Source organism: Pinus tabuliformis, chromosome 8 (genome assembly GCF_031772625.1).
Source record: "Pinus tabuliformis cultivar Carrire ecotype Pingquan chromosome 8, CPIR1, whole genome shotgun sequence".
NCBI lineage: Eukaryota > Viridiplantae > Streptophyta > Pinopsida > Pinales > Pinaceae > Pinus > Pinus tabuliformis.
The window spans coordinates 1,226,637,259-1,226,647,511 of NC_142294.1; the positions used below are offsets into that span (position 1 = coordinate 1,226,637,259).

At 39.7% G+C, this 10,253-nt stretch overlaps 1 protein-coding gene across 1 annotated transcript; it reads left to right on the forward strand.

The window, feature by feature from the left end:
• Positions 1-1,471: 1,471 nt before the first annotated feature.
• On the forward strand, positions 1,472-7,954 carry LOC149239814 (uncharacterized). The gene is made up of 4 exons (XM_089369975.1): positions 1,472-1,618; positions 1,740-3,733; positions 3,849-6,911; positions 7,822-7,954. Exons 1-4 carry the CDS (start codon positions 1,472-1,474, stop codon positions 7,952-7,954), a joined length of 5,337 nt encoding a protein of 1,778 aa, XP_089226101.1.
• Positions 7,955-10,253: the final 2,299 nt, after the last annotated feature.

The following is a 10,253-nucleotide window of genomic DNA, read 5'->3' on the forward strand; positions in this document are numbered from 1 at the left end:
AGACCTTTTAGACATATTCTTATATTGTATTTACCTTTACTACCCCCTACTCTGTGAATCAACCAATTGACTTCACGACCTTGGTCCAACTAGAATGAGCATCACCATTTCTCTTTCCTCATAATGGAATACTTAGAATGAAAGTTGATATTTATTAGTCTAATAAGTTTCGATGGGGTGAGGCTTCCTTAAAGATCATCTAACAAAGATAAAGGAGCCCCGAAGCTATCTCAGATTTAGAAATTTTAAGATTACCTCGATGATTATATAACACTGCATGATGAATTGGGGGCCTTAGGGAATTTATCTCTATATGATGAGTTGGGGGGCTTAGGGAATTTAACATAGAGAGACAATGAAAAGATTTACTTCTACCATATTAGTCAGGGATCATTGTTAGTTTAGTGAGATTCTCTCTGAGTAGCTTAACCTATGGCATCACATCCAAGGATGTCAATTCACTCTATCATAGATTTCAAAATTGATGAAGAAATAACTCATTGAACTCTGAAAGATTTCGAAATGGAACATGTAAACTAAAAACTTAAATGACCAACAAAAGTCATGCAAAAATCCCAAATTAAATATATATATATTGTCTCAGGGGGTAGCTCAATTGGTAATCTGAGATGTGTGAAATCATTGGAACTCGAGAGACCCATGTTCAAATCCCTTGTTTGCGACCGGGTTGACGAAGAGGAGGACAGATGGTAAACCCATAGGTTTACTAATAGTTCTGACCCGGTTGACGAAGAGGAGGACAAACAGTAAACCTAGAGGTTTACTAGTAATTACGACTCAGTTGAGGGAGAGAAGGACATACCCATAGGTTTACAAGTAGTTATGTCCCGGTTGACGAAGATGAGGATAGACGGTAAACCCACAGGTTTACTAGTAGTTACAACCCAATTGGCGGAGAAAAAGACAAACGGTAAACCCAAAAGTTTACTAGTAATTATGTGTCAAATTCGCTACTGAATTCATTTGAGTTATATATATATATATATATATATATATATATAGATATTTATTAAAATATACCAATGAATTATATATATATATATATATATATATATATTTATTAAAATATACCAATAAGACATTTATATTATATGTTTATGTCATTTAAAATATTTTAATCTCTAAAAATTTTAAATTTTAAAATATTTTAAAAAATTTCAATATATATTATTATTATTGTGTATAATCAAATCTTAAAAACAAATTTTTAGTCGTTTTAGCTTTTTTTAATAATTTATAATTAATTTAATAAAAAAAATTATATATCTATATATAATAAAATATTTTTATTTTATTTTATTTTATTAATATAAAAATAAAATAAAATTATTAATTAATATAATGTATATTAATAAGTTTATAAAAGGTTATGAAACGGTAGAGGTCACTATGTAGAATGATCGGATGGGAGATTGGGAGCGATGGAGCGCGGTGACAGGGAGCTTGGAGCATGGAGCGAGGTGACGGGGAGATCTGGGTAGCTGGCGCAGGGCCAGATCTAGGCCGTAGGGCTGCGGCTAGGGCCCAGTCACGAGGGCTGGAGAATAGTTTTTCGCCTGAAGACCTCGTCCAGGTAGCAGACGCGGGCGATCGGCAGGTGTTAGCATCCCCCTGCATAAACAGACACCTGGAGGTTCCGATACGGAAGTTTTTACCACAGTCGGTAACAGAACGGGTTTTTTCGATCCGGTTTTTTACATTGTCCGACTTTCCGACAGCGACGGTACTCCCAGCACGTAACCATGGTTATTGCGGAGGAAGGAATCGACCTAAACCCGTCGATGGAAGACATACTTTCTGTTTGGGGTAAAGACCCAACTCCCCAGAATGTTGAACACTATTTCGGGCCGGTGGAAACCCTAGACCCTAGCCCGGTCAGTTCGAAGTTTGAGAAACAGGCGGTTTCACCTTTCTCTCTGCCGAAGAGTCTAGGAAATTCCGGAAAGGCTCGCCAAGAAGCTAAGGGCGATCTTTCGAATGTTCCCATAATCCAGGAGACTACACAGAACCAGATCCTGCATTCCGGCGGCAGCAAAGGGTTTCTAGGGCTTGATGATCCAGTACTCTCAGGCGGGTTGGAAGACATTGTCATCCTCGGTTCGAAGTTAGGGCACAGTCCGGGTGGCAATGCAAGAGCTTCGGCTCCCGTCACAAGGGCTTCAATCGCGGCAGGCAGACATAATGCGAAAGAGAGAGGAGGGCCGGAACAGTTTACAAAAGCCACACAAGAGTCGAAGGGGGAAGATAGGCGGTCCGTCAAAGGGCCTCAGGTAATCCTTCAAAATTCGTCAAAGGACTATCGTTCGGAGGACGTTGCCCCCCCTCAATCCTCTGGCCCAAGTGCGAGTCATGAGAGACAGGAATCTGAAGGGTTAGGGGACATTCCCAGGGTTCCAAAAATCCCCGAGGGGAAACGGAAGAAACAGAGATTAGTCAAATCCCAAGGTGTTGAAGGAAATCTTGTCCTCGGGATGGATGTAAAAATAGAAGAAGCTCTGGTGGTAGCTGAACGCACTCTTGTTGGTAGAGTTAGAGGGAAGTCCTTCTCCTCTGAGTTCATCAAATCTTGGGGGAAGCGGAACTGGAATTCGGACCTTATCAGAGACTTTCTGGTTTTGTCTCTCCCGAAAGGTTGGTTTTCGGTCCGGTTTGAATCCAAAGAAGCGGCCGATTGGGTTTTGCAGAGAAATTGGTCTCTTGGGCACATTCCAGTACTCCTCAAAAATTGGAGCCCTATGTTCGATCCAATGCACGAAAAAATGGATGTCTTTCCGGTTTGGGTTAGGGCACCAGGCCTTCCTTTTTTCCTATGGGAGGAATCAGTGTTCATGGCGCTTGGGAACAGATTGGGGACTTATCTAGAGACGGACATGTCTTTCTTGGAGACAAATAACAGATCTATGGCCCGGATTCTGGTAAATTTAAACCCTAGTGGAGGACTGCCAGAAAAAATCATTCTTCAGTATAAGGAATTCACCTTTGAACAAATCCTAGACTATGAGTTTTTGCCGTTCCGATGCCATCGATGCCATGAATATGGGCATTTGGCAAAGGATTGTCCACTGGGAAGAAGACGACGAAGGTTTCTGCGAACGAGGGGAAGGCTGGATTCATCGCTTACATGGTCTCAGTATCTAAACAATGAAGCCGCTGCAAATCTGGAGAAGGAACCAAGGGATTCGGAAATGCACCAGGGGATCCATGTGCAGGATGTTGATTTTCAGGAACCAACGACGGATCTGCCAAAAGAAGGAGCGATTCATGAGGATGATCAAAAGGCCGAGGCTGAGGAATTCCCAGGCATATCTCCAAGCGATGTCGAGGACCATAAGGGCATGCCTTTAAATCCATCTACCTCTTCTATTATTGAAAAAAAAGGTGAATTTTTGGATAATCATATGGAAGAGGACCTGCCCAAATTTTTTCCCGAAAGCTCTGTTAATAATAAAATTTTGGTTGATGGAATGTTGGGAAACTGCATTGAAACTTGCATTGAAAACCTCTCGGATGCCATTCCTTCCCTGGATCTGAATAGTGAGGGGTGTTGCCGAGATCCTTCCCACTTGGACCAGCCCCCCCTTGTCCTTACAACCTTCGCTCTCTTGCTTCCAAACCTGTTTCCTTCTCTGCTGTTGGGGGCATTGACCCTCATCCACCGCAGTCACAGCCAGGTAAAAAGAGGGGTAGGAAGTCAAAACTCTCAGCTGCCAAAGTACAGGCTATCTATGATGTGGCAGATGGGAAGCAGCTCTCCATCACAGGGGCACTTAGAGCAGTGCAAGCCCCCGGCACTGTTCCAAAATGATCCTTCTCTCTTGGAATTGCAGGGGTTTAGCCAATAAACCCAAAAAATTGGCTTTGCGGGAGTTAGTTCTGGAATCAAAGGCGGATGTAATTCTCCTCCAGGAGACCCTGGGGAAAGGAGAAGAGGTGGTTTCTATGCTCAAAGGCCTTCTCCCAGGTTGGGTTTTCTCAGCACTGGATGCCGATGGTCACTCTGGTGGTATGGCCTTGGGATATAGGGAAGGTCGAGTAAAAATCCTGAATCAATGGGGAAGGAAACAGGCAATGGGGATTGAGTGCCAATCTTTAGAGTTTGAATTCCCCTTTTCTATAATCAACATTTATGGGCCTTGTCAAGGAAGGATCCCCTTCTGGAATGATCTGATGGAGAGCTCCCTTGTAAAGAATAACCCTGTGGTGATGGGTGGCGATCTGAACTTTTCTATAGGCAGAGCGGAGTCCTGGGGTCCTAATGCAAGAGAGGATCCACAATCTGATTTCTTTAGGAACCTTCTAGCCTCCAACAATCTTATAGAAGCAAATTTCATCAAGCTGAAGCCTACCTGGAGAAATAAAAGAATTGGAGAAGCTAGGGTGGCAAAACGCTTAGATCGCTTCTTAATCAATGAGGATCTGGCCGCTGATATCCCTTTACTCAGGCAATGGACAGAAGAAAGGGGGTCTTCGGATCACTTCCCGATCTATATGGAGCTCTCTAAGGGTCCATCGAAACCCCCCTCTCCCTTCAAATTCAATGCCTCCTGGCTCCAAGAGGAATCTTACAATAAGCTGTTTAACGAAACCTGGGTTCACCCTGTCAGAGATGCCCAGGAAAATAAAGGGTTCTTATTCATGGAAAACCTCAAAAGACTGAAAAAGGCAACAATATCCTGGGCAAAGGAGTGGCATAAGAAACAGAACGAGGATCTAACCAGGATAAATGAGGAACTCCAGAGGCTTGAAAGTATAGAGGCGGACAGCTACTTTTCCCAAGAATCAAAGGAGAAAATTGTTGGTCTGGAGAAGCTTAAGAACCAAATCCTGCTGGCTAAGGAGGAAGAATGGAGGCTCAAGAGCAGGGCTATCTGGCTCAAAGCAGGGGACGAAAACACCAGGTTCTTCCACAATTATGCCAAAGGTAGGAAGAGTGCCAATACCATTTGGAGTCTTAAATCTGAAGATGGAAGGGAAGCTAAGACTTTCGAGGCCCTCTCATCCCTGGGGGTAAACCATTTCCAATCTCTCTTCAAAGATCCTGGTGAGATTACCATAGCAGAAATCATCCAAACAGCTCAATGCTTTCCTAGCTATGTGGAGGAGGAAGAAGCGGACCAATTAATGGAGCCAGTTTCCAAGGAGGAAGTGGAAAATGTAATAAAGTCTATGGCAAAAGAGAAAAGTCCTGGACCGGATGGCTGGTCAATAGAGCTATTCTCTCACTTTTTTGAGCAGATAGGAGCAGAAATCACAGATGTGGTGGAGGAGTCGAGATTAAAGGGGGAAGTCTACAGCTCTCTCAATGCAACCTTCATCGCACTCATTCCTAAAAAGGAAGCCCCTGACTCATTCGAGGACTTCAGACCTATCTCTTTGTGCAATAGTATCTACAAGATCATTGCAAAAGTGATTGCTCTCAGGATCAAACCAATTTTATCAAGGCACATTTCTCCTGAGCAATTTGGGTTTTTGAACGGAAGACAAATCCATGAGGCTATAGGTGTGGCTCAGGAGGTCCTTCACAGTGTAAAGCTGAAAAATAAGAAGGGAGGGGTAATCAAAATTGACCTCTCGAAAGCATATGATAGGATAAGCTGGTCTTACATTCGCTTGCTCTTAACTCATCTTGGTTTCAAAGTGGACTTCATCAGATGGATCATGGGGTGTATTACAAATGTCAGCTATGCTATCCTCATCAATGGAGCTGCCTCCCCTTTCTTCAAAGGACAGAGAGGGCTGAGGCAAGGATGCCCTCTGTCACCCTTGCTTTTTCTCCTAGTGGCTGAAGGGCTCAGTCAGCTGATTCATAAAAGCAAAAGGGAAGGTAAGGTGAATGGAATTGAGGCAGCTGTAAACCTGTGCATTACTCATTTACTTTTTGTAGATGATATTCTGATTTTTACTAATGGCTCTCTTAATGAACTCAAGGAGTTAAAAATGATTTTTGAGCTGTTCCTAAAAGCAACAGGAATGCAGATCAATCCTAGGAAATCTCAAATCATAGAAGAGGGCCTAAATAGAAATGACAGGGATCAGTTCAGTACATATTTTCCTTATGAAATGTGCAGCATGGACTCGCCCTTCAAGTATCTGGGTTTCTGGCTGAAGCCAAATGATTACAGGAAGGAGGACTGGTCTTGGTTAATTGCCAAGATTGAGGCTAGAATCAGTCACTGGAGCTTCAAATGGCTTTCCAGAGCAGGGCGCTTAACCCTTCTCAAATCTGTGCTTCTTGCCATTCCAGTATACTGGGTAGCGCTAACCTGGGTACCAAAAGGAATTCTGGAGAAAATAAGGAGAATTTGTAGCAGATTCCTATGGACTGGGAACAAGGAATCTACGGTTCTCCCTTGGGTTGCATGGGAGAAAGTGGCGAGACCAAAGGAATGGGGTGGCTGGGGAATCAAAAATCTACCAGATTTCAGACTTTCTTTAGCTGCCAAATCAGGTTGGCGCCTCATAAAGATGGAAAATCTATGGACAAGAACAGTGAAAAGGAAATACATTGACCCTCTTCCTTTGGAAGACTGGATCAGAATCCCAATCAAGCCTCAAAAGCATGCCTCTGCTATCTGGAAAGCCACTCTTGAATCTTTTAAGGTGATAGAGCAAGGTCTTGCATGGAAGATTGGGAACGGTGAAAAGGTAAAGATTGGAAAGGATCCTTGGGTGGGCTGCAATGAGAGTTTTGCCCTCTCCCCTGAATTGATCCAGCATTTGGATAGGAAAGGCCTTCGCTTCCTCAGCCAAGTGGAGAAGATTGGCCACTCATCCATCTGGGGGCAAGCATGGATGAATGGAGAAGAGCTGGATTTGGATCAGAGGTGGTGGAATGATTGGCATATCTTTACTCAGGAACTTATCAGAACCAATGTAAGATTGTCTGACAGGCAAGATGAGTTAATTTGGGCGCATGCAGACTCCGGATCATATGACCCCAAACATGGATACTCTTTCCTTATGTCAAGGAAGGGATGGGGAGATCCGGAATGGTGGTCAAAACTGCTCTGGAAACTAAAGTGCCCTCCTAAATCTAAAATTCTTTTCTGGTGTCTGCTAAGGAGAAAACTCCCAACTTGGGACATCCTTCAAACCAGATTCATGGTCGGGTCGGGGCGATGCACCTTGTGTAAAGCAGACGAAGAATCCATAAACCACCTCTTCTTAAAATGCCCGGAGGCTCAAAAGATATGGGGCGAGTTTAGGAAACTCCTGAACAAACAGTTTGTTTGGGAAGGGGACAATATCCTAGAAGTCTGGCAGAAGTGGTGGAATGAGCATCCGGATGGGAACCTTAGAAACCTCCCGCTCATCATTAGCTGGGGGATCTAGATAGCTAGGAACAGAAGTATCTTTCATGATAAAGAGACTCCGGTAGAAATCACTGCAGCACAGGGAGCTGCCATATTCGCCAGTATTCCAGAACCAAAGGTCTCCACCTCCCATCGAATTGTCCCTGAACCTCAGATTGTAGAAGGAATCCCTTGGGCTTTTTTTGATGGTCCCTCCCAAAACAACAAAGCAGGAGCTGGAATTGTCATCCATGAATCTCCCTCCCACTCCTTAAAAGCTTCTGTGGGTTTAGGATCTCGCTCAAACAATTTTGCCGAATTACTTGCTCTCAAACACCTATTATGCTGGCTCATTCAAAGGCACACCCTCTCTATTCAAATTTTTGGGGACTCTCAAATTGTGATCAGATGGGTAACTGGTCAACAATCAATTATTAATTCAAATTCTGGGAGAGGTCCAAAGACTGAAAACAAGATTTAACAGTTTTTCCATATGTCATATTTACAGGGAAAGAAATGAGTTGGCAGACAAGCTATCTAAAGACGGTCTTCAACAGGTTCTGGGCAGTTGGCAAATAGAAGAAGAAGATCAAGGCCAAATCAGCAGATCAGATCAGCCTCCATATTATCATCCGCCTTGATCTCTGGCAGGGATTTTTTTGTCTTTTTGTTGCTATCATGTTTTCTGTGTATCACAAAAAAATGGCTCTGTTAAAACTTTTATCAGCTACGGGTTGTTTTCCTCAGCCATGAGGAGACCCGGTTGGACAGTTTTTCATAGTCTGGTTATGTGCAAATTTGTGGTCACAAAAGAGCACAAGACAGGTTCTCATCCATTGACAGCCACAGCTCCAAAACAGGGATAGATAACAGGCAGAAAGCTATTTTTGAATCCATTTTTTGACAGGCTCACAGAGCAAACAGTGATGCTTATGCATATGCAATGTAAACTTTTTATAATCTTAATAAAAAGTTTCGATTTTTTCCTTTGGAAAAAAAAGTTTATAAAAGGTTATAAATTTATTTAAAGGAAATAAAATGTGAACAGTTTTATAAATTTGATATCTAACTTAAAGGTAATATTAGATATAATAATACTTAATGGTAATATTAGATATAAATTATTATTATAATTATACGAAATTTCCACAGAATTTCTCAATCAAATTAAAATCCTTATACTTTTGAGTTTTACAAGTTTATATATTTCTCTCGCATGTTAAAGTCGCTAAAGTTTTGAATATTAAATAAAAAATATGTTGATAGGAATGAGTATTAAATAAAAAATTATAATATAAAAATATAAAAATTTGGAAATTTAAATAAAAATAATATATATATATATATATATATATAAAATTATGTATGAGATAAAAAAATTAAAATTAAAATTTTTATTTTAAAATAATCTTATTATATTTATTTAAAAATAATGTTTATATATTCCATTAAAATAGATATCAATTATTTATTTTAATAAATTTGTTACTTTATTAATCAATAATTCTTTAAATTATTCTACCACTTTTGAGAGAAATCAACGTTAGAAGAGAACACATTTTCAAGAGTCCATTTGTCTTCTTCTAACCCAACATTAATAAGTGAAGAAGGAAAAGGACATGTTATGATGTTAACATCCATATTGCCATTATTATTATTCATACTCTATTTTTAGAAAGGTGATAATGGTTGATACTCTATTTTTAGAAAGGTGATAATGGTTCATGGTCCATATGTGCACAAAGTATGGTGATGGTAGCGTCAAATTAATTATGCCCCATATGGGTCATTGAAAACATGTCATGATTCATGGTTCAGCTTTTGGTGGCAACTAATGTAAATGTATACATTATATTAATAGGTATCATGGTAATCATGGAACATTATGATGAGAGTTCGGACCCATGTGTAAGATTGGAATGGTAGCGCTTCCATGAAGAATATATTCATGGTGGGATGGTGACTTCGCAGAAAACTTTATTGATGGTTATGATTTAGTGTAATGGGTATATAAACGTATTAAATGAAAAGATACATGGAATTTTAGATTTTTTTATTTTTATTTTTTAAGTTCTGTGAAGTTTTTTTTTTCATTTGATATTTGATTTGTGGTTTGAGGAGTTTGATTTAAGGGTATTTAAGCTTTCAAAGTTATATGGGTATCGTATTGAGCTTTAGCTACACTAGTCCTTAGTTGATTAGATTTTTTAATATGTCTCTTCCCTATAGCATATGGCATAACCACCTAATGAGGTTTGATTCTAGGTCGTTTTGATAACTATATCGATCCTCAACTGATTGTGTTAGTGGAACTTGACTATTTAAAGTTTTTATTATTTAAAAAAAATTAACAAAATAATTTAATTTTTATTATTTATATTTTACTGAATTCCTAAAACACCTTGGACGGAAAGAATCTGCCATCTCTGTGATAATAGGAACATTGAGGATGAAAACCACTTCCTCTCAGAGTGCCCCGCGTACAACCACATTAGATCTCAGTTTCATAATCTTTGTCGCAACACTGGCCCTCCTAGTCTTTTACAATGTCAAAATTACAGTGAGCTTGGGAGGCTTCTCTCCAAGCTTTTTGAGCATAGAAATAAAACCTTAAATCAAATTAAATAATTTATTTCTCTAGGTCCGATAGACCAAAGTTTGGTCTCAGTAAACGTTAACCATCATCATCATCATCAATAAATAAAATTATATTTTTTTTAATCCTAAAATTAAAAAAATAAAATATATACAATGTCAATAATAATAATTAGAATAATTTAGAAAAGTAAAATACATAAACCCTCAATAATAATAATTATAATATATATGTTGTTAAAATAATTTAAATAAAATAATAATAAAAAATTAACTACCAAAATTATGATTAGAGTTTAATAAAATATTTTTGCGTATGAAAACCAAAAAAACAAATACCCCTAC